This window comes from Colossoma macropomum, unplaced genomic scaffold, assembly GCF_904425465.1.
Source record: "Colossoma macropomum unplaced genomic scaffold, Colossoma_macropomum, whole genome shotgun sequence".
In the NCBI taxonomy this organism is placed as follows: Eukaryota; Metazoa; Chordata; class Actinopteri; order Characiformes; family Serrasalmidae; genus Colossoma; species Colossoma macropomum.
Genome location: NW_023494794.1, coordinates 10618009 through 10632099, shown reverse-complemented (window position 1 = coordinate 10632099; position 14091 = coordinate 10618009). Strand labels below are relative to the sequence as shown.

The 14091-nt window shown below is 42.1% G+C and overlaps 1 protein-coding gene across 1 annotated transcript in view; it reads right to left on the bottom strand.

The window, feature by feature from the left end:
• rxfp2l (relaxin family peptide receptor 2, like) overlaps positions 1 to 11800 on the bottom strand; it is a 72747-nt gene extending 60947 nt beyond the window's left edge. The window contains exons 1-5 of the mRNA XM_036581000.1: positions 11794 to 11800; positions 8023 to 8151; positions 7696 to 7767; positions 2480 to 2585; positions 1801 to 1872 (exon numbers count right to left, since the gene is read on the bottom strand). Of these exons, the coding sequence (XP_036436893.1) occupies positions 1801 to 1872; positions 2480 to 2585; positions 7696 to 7767; positions 8023 to 8151; positions 11794 to 11800 (386 nt within the window). The remainder of the gene's footprint in view (positions 1 to 1800; positions 1873 to 2479; positions 2586 to 7695; positions 7768 to 8022; positions 8152 to 11793) is intronic.
• Between the last annotated feature and the right edge of the window lie 2291 nt (positions 11801 to 14091).

The window sequence follows — 14091 nt, the reverse complement described above, 5'->3', positions numbered from 1 at the left end:
TTCCATCTTAAATGGTGTCTGAGGGGCCAGAATATAATTGCTGCAAACATTTAAGGTGGAGCGGGAGAATTCAAACAAGAAGCTGGCGAATGAGAAACTGACTTCATGAGAAATGCAAATAAGTCCATTCGTCTCCAAATTATCAATGTTCATCTTAAATCTCTCTCTTAGCCTTTTTGTTATCTACTAGCTAGGCGAGATTGTTGTCTGCGTTGCTATGGTGACCAGCAGTCTGTGCTGATCTTCAGGGTTAAAGGGTGAATTAGCAGTTCTACATTAACTCCAGAGTTTAAGACCATTTATTGTTAAACTGTGTTGAACGATCAGCAGAGCTTTATTTTACTGTAAAGGAGGATTATTTTATTTTTACCTACAAATCTAATTCTGCTGTGGAGCCACAACAGGACAGTAAAAGACGTGCATGTTGCTCCAGAGCCACATGTTGCCGACCCCTGACTTAGATGGTTGCACTACTTGGGAGCCAAACATCCCTTTTTTTAAATTGTGCAGCTAATTGGCTTTTACCCACACTGAGACTTTGACCAGCCTGTGAACTGTTCTGCGGCTGGACCACAAATCCTGCTGCTGCGACGTGCCAGAATACACATCAATACTAGATCAAACATGAAGAACGGCTCTAAAACACCAGCTAGAACTCTGAAGAGCAGCTTCAATCTGGCTACAAGAGCACTTCACAAAAAGCCTGCAGATTAGCCCATGCTATCTTATCTTATGCTATCTTCTGGTTCGGTTTTTCTGTTTTGTTGCTGCAGCAGCCTCTTTATCTCCAGATTTCTAAGAGCATCTATGGCACAATATCACCTGCAACGGACACGCTCTCGAATGAGCTGCCCCACAATCAGATCGCATCCTCTAAGTGCCAGAAGCCATCAGTTCAGAGTGCATCACTGTAGAAAACATACACAAGAGAAAGCTGGCAAAAATGTCCGTGTTTACTGTCTCCTATTAGCTTCCTCCCAAAGTGGCAACAGCCCAGGAATGAACAAACGCAGAGTGTTGGGGATCGTCTTTTATAGACACACTGAAACGACGCTCTCGTTTCAGCAGGAAATAAATACACGAGGAAGAAAAGGCCTCTCATGAGGAACAATGCAGCCGAGATCAGCACTTATTCTCTCTAATTAAACTCAAACAAAGCACAACGCAGGTCTGACCCCAGTGAGCTCAGCATTTAATAACAAAACCAATAACAATAAAACTACTAACAGCTCAATCCAGCTGATAAGAACACTGAGAGCTCCGCTGAGAGACAAACACTGGATGACGGAGAGTCCTGGACTAATGTATACAAAAAGAAGAAAGAAAACAAAAAGTAAAGCGGAAAAGAGGTAAGAAAAAGGAAAAAAAAGAAGACAGGAAGAGGAAAGATGAAAGAAAAGGAAAGAGTAAAGAAAAGAGAAAAACAAATGAAGAGATAAGAGGAAAAATGAAGAAAAATAGAAATGAAAAGAGGAAAACAAATGAAGTGAGAGGAAAAGAGAGAAAAGGGGAAACAAATGAAGAGATAAGAGGAAAGAGTGAAGAAAATGGAGAAGAAAGGAGGGAAACAAATGAGGTTAGCGTGAAAGAGTGAAGAAAGGACAGAAGGAAAATAAAATGAGAACAGAGGAATGAAAAGAAGAAAAACGAATAACTGCTGCTGAAGAGAGGTCAGACAGTCAGAGTCAGTCCATCTGTTACTGAAAATGAGAGAAAGAGAGAATAAGAGAAAGAGAGTGAGGGATCGTGAAGGAGGATGAGTGTGAGGATGGAGGGATGAAGGAAAGCTGCGTCACTCACAGTCTCTCCAGTCGTCTGTAGCGGATGAACAGATCAGCAGGAAGAGAGACGAGACCGTTACTGTTCAGCTCTCTGTGACGGAGAGGAGAGAGAAAGAAAAGGAAAGAAAGACAGGCAGAGAAGAAATGAGGAAAGAGAAAAAGGAAAGGGAGAAAAGGAAAAAAAGGCAAAGCAAAGACAAATTTAAAGAGCAAAGAAAATAAAAAGGGATGAAAGGAAAAAGGGGCAAAAGAAGGAAAGAAAAGAGGAAAAAAGAAGGGAGAAAGAAAAGAAAGTAAAAGGGCAAAGAAAACAAAAAGAGGAAAAAAAAGGGGAAGATGTGATGCAAAGAAAAGAGTAAGGAAGTGAGTTCAGGAAAAGAATATGGATTAAAAGAAAAGGAAAAAAGGAGGGAAATGAGAAAGAAATTATGACAAGAAAGGGGTAAAAAGAAAAGTGAAAAAGAGGAAAGGGAACAGGCAAGAGAAAACAAAGAAAAGATGAAAGGATGAAGGAAAAAAGAAAGAAAGAGTAAAGGAGGAAGGTTAGTGTTAGTGCAGCAGGACTGTATTAATATAGACTGTGTGCTTCTGCCTGTTGATTTAAAGCTGCAGTAACACATTTCCACCAGAGGGGTCTCCAAATCCCCAAAGCTTATGCAGTGCAGCTTTAAATGAGCTGAATGAGATACGAGACTCACAGTGCAGTAACGTTGGAGGACACAGCTGGAACCTGCTGCAGATGTTTACCATTACAGTTCACCTTCCAGCCCGCGCAGAAACACACATCAGGATACACATCCAGCACTGAAACACACACACACACACACAGTCGTTAGCGCTGACCCAGGAGACTCTGGGTATTGAATATATTGCTGAATGTTAATTACTGAGTGATTAATGTAAATTATTTATACAGTTCAACTGCTGTTAATTACATTATTGACCTGTACAGTCTTCTGGGGGGCATTGCGGGACCTCAGGAGGCCCTAGGCAGATATGTATCTATATACATATACTGTATGACCAAAAGAATCTGGACACCTGGTCATTACACCTATATGAGCTCGTTGGACGTCCCATTCCAAAACCACAGGCATTAATATGGAGTTTCCCTGCTTTGCGGCTCCAACAGCTTCCACTCTTCTGGAAATCTTTCCAAGATTTCGGGGTGTGTCTGTGGGAATTTGAGCCCATTTAGTCAAAAGAGCGTTTGTGAGGTCAGACACTGATGTTGGACGAGAGGGTCTGGCTCACAATCAGTGTTCGGGTTCATTTCTAAGGTGTTCAATGGGGTTGAGGTCAGGGCTCTGTGGAGGCCACTGGAGTTCCTCCACACCAGATTCGTCACACCATGTCTTTATGGAGCTCACTTTGTGCACTGGGGCTCAGTCATGCTGGAACAGACTGTTTATTTGTATTATTATATTGTACAGCTAGTTTTAGCATTAGGCTAGGCTCTAGTTCTTAAGTTATCATCAGGCTAGTGTGCCATGCACTTGTCCCCTGGACCCTGATGACAGTTGGGAGAGAAAGTGGGATGGCGGGGCCCGAATCCTGAATACCGCTGAGGGACACGAGCTGCCAAAGTGGTGAGGGGTGTTTACGAGAGGCACGAAGGCGGGACACCCAGGCCCCGCCTACTGTCCTGCAGCAAGGCTGCCAGACTACACCTCATGTTCGATCCAGGCCTACGAGCTGCGGCGCAGAGGCGGTGACGGGGAGGCGGAGCAACGAGCTTTCTGTCCCTCTCGGCTCAGGTGCTCACGCTCCCCCTAAAAAGGCCAGCTGATGCTGATCTGGTAACGGCAGCATGAGTGCCTTTAAAAAAAGAGCTGAGAGGGACGAGCAGCAGTGGCCAGCTTTGGTTTTGATTTGGTGCAATTTGTTTGTGTTTGTGAGCAATAGAACCCGAGAGGGAGTGTGTCATCACGAAATAACATCACGGCTGTGATTTGGTCGCCGTAGATCATCACAGCCATGATGTTATTGGCGATAACACACTCCTCGAGTGTTCTATTGCTTTTACACAACAGTTAAATAAATAAAGTAGTAAATTAATAAACTGGGCCGTGAACGCGGCGTTTAATATGTTTTAATGTTCACAGTTCCTTCACCAAATTATAGTTCCTTAACAAGCAGCTTGTTGCTACGTCAGAGTAACAAGCTCCGCCCACTCGCTGCACAGCCGGCAGTTCGTTCTCCAGCTCCTTACACTAAACTCCCAAACTGTCATCACCACTGAGCAGCTTTTCAGTCGGCAGCTGTGACAGAAGAACAGCTAAACAACCTGGAATCAGCCAGAAATAACCCAAAACCATTCGCCAAACGTGTAGTCTGATCTTCAGAGTCTGACCAAATCAGACTGAGCCATAAAACTGACGCAATATCAAGTTCAGCTCAGTTTTGTCGTTTTTTGCCAGATCAGTATTAATGTTGTTTTGTTCCAGCCAGTCTGTAAAGCATCTTACAGCCCATTTAGTTTGGTGAATGGTGTTGGGTTCATTTCTGGCTGATTCCAGGTTGTTTAGCTGTTCTTCTGTCACAGCTGCCGACTGAAAAGCTCCTCAGTGGTGATGACAGTTTGGGAATTTAGTGTCGTCTCATCTTCAGAGTCTGACCAAATCGGCTGTCGGTCAAATGTGATCTTAAAAGTGTCCGTTTTCTGTTTGTGGCAAAGTAAGAAGTAAAAATGTTCAAATGGCTTGAGCGTCTCCTACAGCTGTCAAAGTCATTGCTTAGCAGCGGCGTCTTAGTGGAGTGATACAGTGTTTGCGCTTCTCAACCAATCAGCTTGCATGGCCAGAACTAACTGTTCTTAAAATGGCTGCTGCGACCTTCAGCCCTGCCTCCAGGATCCTTCCTGAGCCCAGGGTAGCACAGGCTGTGCTACAGCTAAGGTCTTCTGTTAGCTAGTTCTTATGTTAATGTTAGACTTGGCTCTTAGGTTAAATTGTTCTAATGTTGACATTAGACTGATCACTTATGATAATATTTTCTCATGTTATATGCCAGAATGGCTACTCATCCCACTGTCCACTTATGATCAGATCATTCAAAATGGATGTCAATACCGAGTAGGGGTCTGTGCCCACTCCTGCAGAAAATCAGAATCATTTGTCTCGCTTCCACCCGCAACCGAAACGTTTAGTCCCGCTCCCACCTGCCTATCAACATCCAATATCTGACACAGTCGATTCACAAACACATTATTCTCCGCTGAAATAACACAGCAGTTGTGGTCATCAGGCTCACTGTGAAGTAACTACACAAAAAGCAGGAATTAAACCACAGAGCGGTTATTGTTGGTGTTTTGCTGGGCAGCTGTGGCCGTCGGACTGAAGGCTCCGCTGTCTCTGTAAGCCTCGCAACTCTTTAGAACGACTTCATTCATTTTAATTGTTTTACTGTTATCATTTTACACTGTTTGTATAAACATTTTAGTGATTGTTCTACTTTATTTAGGCTGTTCATTAACTTGTGGGACTTTTCTTCATGCATGTTTTGTCCCGCCCCTGCCTGCAGTGGGCTGGTTTCCCGCCCGCTCCTGCACACAGCACTGAAAATGGGTCCTACTACGCAAGACGACTGTGGTGGGTCTGATGGGTCCAGCGAGAATCCCACAGGAGTGCAGACCTCTAATACCCAGAGTGAACAGGGCCGAGGTACTTGCTGGATGTAGTTTAATTTTCTGCTGCGTTGGTTTTGTTATTTCTTTGTGTTTTTGCTGCTGATCTCCTTTATTTCCCTGTCTACTTTGAGGTCTGTGCTTGCAGTTGTTGCACTGTCATGCTGTACCCTTCACTGTTGATGCTGTAGATTGTTATTATTATTTTTTTTTGTAAAGAATTTAAATCCGCTGTTCTTCTGCACCCTAAAGTGCACTTTATCAAGAAAATTTGAGCGCACAGAGTGCGGAGTGTCACTCAGGGGAATCGGTCTGTACAGACTAACACTGAAACTGTAGAATATAAAACAGGACAGAATTTTAACTCACTGTATAAACCCATTATTTTTATCTCGCGAGATAAGTCGGATTCTCTCAGTGTAACATCAGACTGGTAAACAACAGCGCTGCGCTTTACTGTCCTCTCTCTCTCTCTCTCTCTCTTCTCTCTCTCTCTCTCTCTCTTATTCTGTCTCTGTCTTCTTTCTTTTCTTTTTCTCCCTCTCTCCTGTGTCCCTTTCTCTGTTCTACTCTATTCCCCCTCTTCTAACTCTTTTTCTATCTCTCAACATCTTTCTTTCTTTCTTTCTTTCTTTCTTTCTCATCCTCTCCTTTTCTCTCTCTCTTTCCATCACTCTCACCTCTCTATCTCTTTCTCTCTCTTTCTGTCCCTCTCCTCTTTATCTCTTTTTCACTCTAATCTATATCTGCCTCTCCCTTGTCTCTCTCTATCCCACATTCATCTTTATCTCTCTACCTCTCCCCCTCTCTTCTATTTATCTGTTTCTCTCTTTCCTCCTTTTTCCACCTCTTCCTTTCTTTCTATCTCTCTCTCCACTTTTTATCAGACTTTTTCTTTTTTCTTTCTTTCTTTCTTCTTTCTTTCTTTCTTACTCTTCCTCTATTTCTTTCGTTCTTTCTTTCCCTGTCTCTCTCTCCCTTCTCTTTGTCTATGTATCCATCTCTTTTTCCAGGTAGTGTTTTTATTGGCCTCGTTTTTCTCTGCTTTTCCTCTTTACTCTTTTCTTTCCTCATCTGTCCGTCTCTGTCTCTGATGTGTTTCAGTGCATGTTTGTGTTCTGTTGCATCAAATTATTAACATTAATAACACATTAACTATCCATTAATAACACAACAACTACCCACTAATAAAACCCTAACAGAGCGTTCCCATATAACTGTGATCTTCCAGTAGAGCAGCTGAAGGAAGCATCCTGTCTAGCGGTCACTGTGAGGTCAGTTCATTATGTTTTGCTGAAAATATTTGACTCGCTTCACAAAACAACATCTGAACTTCAATCTTCCTTTGAAAATTACACAGAAAACACTGTTTACATCAGAGAGGAAACAGCCTTTAATCAGAGACCGAACTCAGAGAGAGATAGAGAGATAGAGAGAGAGAGAGAGAGAGAGAGAGAAAGATAGAAAGGAGAGAGAAAAAAGGAAAGAGATAAAGAGATAGAAAGGAGAGAGAGATGAGAGAGAGATAAAAAGAGACAGAGTAAAAGAAAAAGATAGGAGAGAAAGAGAAAAAGAGAGGAGAGAGAAAAACAAAGAGAGAGGAGAAAGAGAAAGAGAGAGAGAGAAGGGGGCTGAGAGAGAGAGAAAAGAGATAGAGAGGACAGAGAGAGGGGGGGACTGAGAGAGACAGACAGAGAGGAGGAGAGAGGGAGATAGGTAGAGAGAAAAGATAGAGATAAAGAGAGAAAGGACAGAGTGAGGAGAGAAAGGAGAGAGAGAGAAAAAAGGAGATAAAGAGATAGAAAGGAGAGAGAGAGAGAGGAAAAGAGACAGAGAAGAGAGATAGTAAAAAAAAGAGAGAGGAGAGAAAGAGAGGAGAGAGGAAGAGAAGGAGACAGATAGAGAGGAGAGAGAGAGGGGCGAGACGGAGAGAGACAGACAGAGAGGAGGAGAGAGGGAAATAGGGAGAGAGAAAAGAGAGATAAAGAGATAGAAAGGACAAAGAGAGGAGAGACAGAGGAGAGAGAGAGACAGAGAGAAAGAATGGGAGAGGCAGAGAAGGGGGAACTGAGAGAGAGAGAGCAAAAGAAATAGAGACAGAGAGGAGAGAGGGAGAGAAAGAAAGAGAAAAATAGAAGAGAGAGAAAGAAAGAGATAAAGCGATAGAAAGGAGAGAGAGAGAGATAGGAGAGAAAAAGAAACAGAGGAGAGAGAGAGTGAGAGGGAGGGAGACAGAGAGAGAGAGAGAGAGAGAGAGAGAGAGAGAGAGAGAGAGAGAGAGAGACTCACTGCATTCCTCTGGCTCCTGAACTCTGGTCTTCATGAAGGCATCAAACAGGTGGGGCCATCCGCTGTTATCCACTGAAACACGCAGTGAGAACAGACGGTCAGAATAAACGAGAATAAACTAGTAAACAAGATGTTTTTGGTGGAAAAATGTAAATACTGAATTTGCAAAACTTGTTTTTTAATTAAAGGGCTGAAATACTGCACCACTGTTTTTACTCATGCTGTTTGTGTGTTTTGGCTCATAAATTAAACCACACAGACGTTCTGAGTGACCTCAGATAGAAAATACAACACAGTGGAGGGTATCGGCCCTTTAACCGCACTCACCGCAGTTCTCCTCGTCCGCTCCGTTTGGACAGTCCTGGTGACCATTGCAGTGTTTGAGCTGCGGTAAACAGACCGACAGATTCCCGCAGGGGAACTGACCCAGAGGGCACACGTCTACACCCGGAGAGTCTACACACAGACACAGCACTCACATCATCACTCACTCACTCCTCACATCTCAGAGTGATCTGAAAGGGGAACCCCACCAATATTTCGAAAATGTTGTGTGATTAAATAGTTTTGATGTAAACAGAGACGTTCAGAGTGGTTTGGTGTGAAACGCTCCATTCTAGAGAGTCAGAACTGTTCACAGTGGTGGTGATAGGAACCAGACGTCCGCCTCTAAAAGCTCCCTCACAGAAAGTTACTACATGAAATGGTTATGAATTCACTGCCTGATGACTGAGACACTGTTTTATGATTGTTTTGAGAACATTTTGGCTTTAAACTCCATTCATGGTGGAGGGATATATAATATGCTGGGTGCTGTGAGGCAAAATAGTCCCTAAAGAAAACTTATTATTTCAGATTTTCCACTACTTTCCATCATCAACATTCCATATAAACTCAGAAGACTCGTGTAGGTTCACTGGTGGTTTTGGATAGTAAATAAAATGTCTATATCTGTGTTGTAGTCATGGCGACGCCTTGTTCCTATCACCACCACTGTAAAGACCCTGAACCATTTCACACCAAACCACTCTGAATCACTCTGTTTACATCTCAAACAGGAAATAATGGGGGAATTTTGATAAATCGGTGAAATTGCCCTTTGAGCAGTGACACTATCAAACACAGATTGAGGGTTAGTTAATTAAACTCAGATAACATAAACAAACAACAAACAGACACCAGTTGCTACGGAAACAGTTTCTGTATTCTGTTGCCGTGGTGATTTCTGGAGGTCAGAGTTCGTGATGCCGGTAGGTCACATGACTGATGGAAGTCGTTTTTGTTTGTCGCCTCCCTGCCACCACTCACGTGACCTCCCGGCCTCACGACCGCATCACTTCCTGTGTGGGGTCAAGGCAGCTTGTCCCTTATGAAGTCACTTCCTGCAAATTTTGTGATGTCACTTTCTGCAAGGTGACATCACTTCCTTTAAAGTATCGTTTCTTTGTGACATCACTTTCTGAAAGGTATTTCTTTTGTGAGGTCATTTCCTGAAAGGTATCAGTGCTTTTGTGAGGTCACTTTCAACAAGATGTGAGTCCGTAAACATCTAGGAAACTTTTCAGTTTTCAGAAAACTGAAACCCCGCCCTCCCAGATCAGAGGCGCCGAGGGTTGCCAGGTATTCCTGACAGAACCCAGACAAAATTCAACGTGGAACTCAGAATCCAGTCTCACGTCAACAGAGATAAACCCAGCGTCTGAAAGAGCGAACGGTCCTCGAGAAAAGCAGAGCCGACCGAAACTCTGCGCTGCTCTGATTACCGGCCGAGCAGCGGAGAACTTTAAAGAACTTCAAAGGGGGCTCAGGTGTGGTGCAGCATCACCGTCTGAAGAACCACCGCTAGAAGATCAGAAAGAACACTTTATACACACCACGCGCAAACACACACTCACTGCCCGCTCTGTGAGACACGGCCGCTCTGTAGATCCACTGTATGGAGTGTTTTACACAGATAAAGAAACAATTAGTGCACAGCAGTGTCCCGTTAGAGTTCATTACGGCTCACAATTCAGCTACGTTCAGTCTCTCTCTCTCTCTGTATCTCTCTACCTCTCTCTACCACTCTGTCTGTATCTCTCTACCTCCCTCTACCACTCTCTCTCTCTGTATCTCTTTACCTCTCTCTCTCTCTCTCTCTGTATCTCTCTACCTCTCTCAACCACTCTCTCTGTATCTTTCTACCACTCTCTCTCTGTATCTCTCTACCTCTCTCTCGCTCTGTGGGTTTTCCTTTGGGCTGTTGAAGCAGACTTCTGTTGAAGAAAAACATACGCACACACACACACACACACACACACACACACACACACACACACACAGACAGGGAAACTTCGAAAGACTTTTAAAAGCATCCCCACACACTGTAGATGGAAATGACTGAAACTCATACAGCTAATACTGAGAGAGAGAGAGAGAGAGAGAGAGAGAGAGAGAGAGAGAGAGAGAGATTGGGAGAGAGGGAGGGAGAAAGAGATTCCAGTATTTGTGTTGTGTGTCTGCCTGCATGGCTTTAGGGCTCACTTGTCTGTTCACACAGAAACACACACATAAATATGACACAGTCTATCTAAATATGACACAGTCTATCTAAATATAACACAGTCTATCTAAATATGACACAGTCTATCTAAATATAACACAGTCTATCTAAATGTAACACAGTCTATCTAAATATACGAGTCTATCTATAACACAGTCTATCTAAATATGACACAGTTTATCTAAATATAACACAGTCTATCTAAATATGACACAGTCTATCTAAATATAACACAGTCTATCTAAATATGACACAGTCTATCTAAATATAACACAGTCTATCTAAATGTAACACAGTCTATCTAAATATGACAGAGTCTATCTAAATATAACACAGTCTATCTAAATATGACAGTCTATCTAAATATAACACAGTCTATCTAAATATGACAGTCTATCTAAATATAACACAGTCTATCTAAATATGACAGTCTATCTAAATATGACAGTCTATCTAAATATAACACAGTCTATCTAAATATGACAGTCTATCTAAATATAACACAGTCTATCTAAATATGACACAGTCTATCTAAATATAACACAGTCTATCTAAATATAACACAGTCTATCTAAATATGACACAGTCTATCTAAATCTAACACAGTCTATCTAAATATGACACAGTCTATCTAAATATAACACAGTCTATCTAAATATGACACAGTCTATCTAAATCTAACACAGTCTATCTAAATATAACAGTCTATCGAAATATAACACAGTCTATCTAAATATAACAGTCCATCTAAATATAACACAGTCTATCTAAATCTAACACAGTCTATCTAAATATGACAGTCTATCTAAATATAACAGTCTATCTAAATATGACAGTCTATCTAAATATGACAGTCTATCTAAATATAACACAGTCTGTCTAAATATAACACTATCTAATATGACACAGTTTGGGCCATAAATGTCAAAATTTATTAAAAAAAAATGTTTTCTTCTAGCGCCCCTAGGGGACTCTATAGCAGGTTAGCACTGAGCTAACAGCATTTCACACTAACATTGATTTGCCAATCGACTGCACGTCAATAGCTGGGGACGACATCACTTCCTGAAAGGTATCATTTCTTTTGTGACGTCACTTCCTGAAAGGTATCATTTCTTTTGTGACGTCACTTCCTGAAAGCTGTCTTTTTTTGTGAAATTTGTCACTTAAGGAGACGACAGTGTGGACAGTAGTAAGAATGTGATGCTGTGATAAAAGATAGAAAAGAAATCAGTCAAAATGCTCTCCTTGGGTATTTTTTAATTATGTGGTGTAATTACAGTACTTTATGTAATTTGATTACAGCTTTACTATATCTTAAATAAGTTTATGGTACAGACTAAAATTAATTAAATTAGCTTGTTTTATAGGTAGCAGCTCTAAAAGTGGACAAGCTAATTTGTTTATCTGGTACAATTTGTACGAATTTTAGTTCAAAACATTTCAAAATTATCTAAAACGATCAAACAACCATTTTGACGTTATGTCAAAGACGTCTGTGCATCGTGTTGCAGAGATATCTACTGAAGTTAGCACAGTAACCAGCTAGCCCTGACCCGACATCTCGTATTACCACTTTGCACCTCAAGAGGCGATAGTGAGTCAATGTAGCGTAGAGTCTACATCAGTCTAACATGAGAGGATGAAGAAGCAGCACTGCCCCGAGGGCGTTTTCTAGTCTTGCCAATCATGTTGAAGGTCCCGCCCCCATTTAGATCATTTAAGGACAGGTAGCCAATGAAAGGAACAGTAAACAGCGATGATGGCTGAAACTCTTGATGACCATTATTACCACTGCCGCCCACTCCCGGCAAGAAACCACGTTCAGCAGGAAAAAGATGAAGTGACATAGAATAACCAGAAGCAAAACGAGAGTTAGCACTGACGCTGCTTTCCAACGCTGAAGCTCCTGGTGAGTAAAGGGATGAAGTTTAATGCTGAACTCGCAACGTTTCTTCTAGACTGGTAAGGAAAATTTGAGGAAGAAGCTGGCAAATGAGAAGCGACTTCAGCCTCGGAAAAAGTCGAAAGTTGAGAGACATTTTACAAGAAACTGTTCTACTTTTGAGGAAAAGTTTCCTGCTGGAGATGTGAGAAAAGCAGCTATAGCTGAGCTAAAGCTTAAAGCAGAGCAAAGTAAGTCTGTGTTTTCATCTATATTATATTTTTTATCCTATACTGGTACGTCAGCATATACTGAGACACATTTACAGCCAAGATGGTAAAACGTTATTTCAATAAAATGGACACAATATTTTGTGGCTCTCAGGGTGGTTTGATGAAAGGACAAAATTGCTCTTCTTAACATTTGGGTTGCGACCCCTGACCGTGGATCTTCCTGCTGTCCAGTGCAGAAAGCCTCACCTGCATGAACTGACCCTCCTGCTTATGCTGCTGTATTCAGACTTGAACTATTTCATCACAGAAATTGCTTCACCTGCCTCACAATACACTGAGCTCCTCTCTTATTCATATTATCAAACCATCATTACAGGCTTTTAACTGCAGTCATTGACATTCATGGATTTAACTCTCAAGGTTTCTTCCTCTTGCTTTTGAGAGATTTTCTTGCCACTGTCGCCCTTGGCGATGCTCACTGGGGATTGGACTCAGATTTTCTGTAAAGCTGCTCTTTGACAACGACTGTTGTAAAAAGTGCTAGATAAATAAAATTTGACTTGACCTGACCTGATTGGAAAAAGCTCACATTAATGTTAAATATTTAATTAATGAAGCTGCTCACTAACTTTAATGTTCCATTGTAACATGAGCTCAGTAATTGTTGGCCATAAGATGCATAAGTTAGCAGTAATGCTAACCAATAAGTGCTCAGTAGCAGTAATGCTTACCATTCAGCACTCAGTAGCAGTAATGCTGACCAATCAGCACTCAGTAGCAGTAATGCCACCCAATCAGCACTCAGTAGCAGTGATGCCAACCAATCAGCAACTCAGTAGCAGTAATGCCAATCAATCAGCATTCAGTAGCAGTAATGTCAGCCAACCAATCAGTGCTCAGTAGCAGTAATGCCACCCAATCAGCACTCAGTAGCAGTGATGCCAACCAATCAACACTCAGTAGCAGTGATGCCAACCAATCAGCACTCAGTAGCAGTAATACTTACCATTCAGCACTCAGTAGCAGTGATGCCAATCAATCAGCGCTCAGTGGCAGTAATGCTGACCAATCAGCGCTCAGTGGCAGTAATGCTAACCAATCAGTGCTCAGTAGCAGTAATGCTAACCAATCAGCACTCAGTAGCAATAATGTTAACCAATCAGCACTTAGTAGCAATAATGCCACCCAATCAGTGCTCAGTAGCAATAATGCTAACCAATCAGCACTTAGTAGCAGTAATGCCACCCAATCAGTGCTCAGTAGCGATAATGCTAACCAATCAGTGGTCAGTAGCAATAATGCTAACCAATCAGCACTCAGTAGCAGTAATGCCACCCAATCAGCACTCAGTAGCAGTGATGCCAACCAATCAGCGCTCAGTAGCAGTAATGCCACCCAATCAGCACTCAGTAGCAGTAATGCCACCCAATCAGCGCTCAGTAGCAATAATGCTAACCAATCAGTGCTCAGTAGCAGTAATGCTAACCAATCAGTGCTCAGTAGCAATAATGCTAACCAATCAGTGGTCAGTAGCAGTAATGCCAAACAGTGAGGTAGAGGGGGAGGGTGAAGTGTTGGGGCTACACGGCCCTCCAAACGGAGTCTTATGAGAAAAAATGCCGACCAGGCAGCTGAACAAGAGACCAAAGAAACCCACAAATGTAAATATTTTCTCAGTTTAAAATTCAGATAATCATCATATTATATTAGTTTCATGTTGTTTCAGTGCATTATGG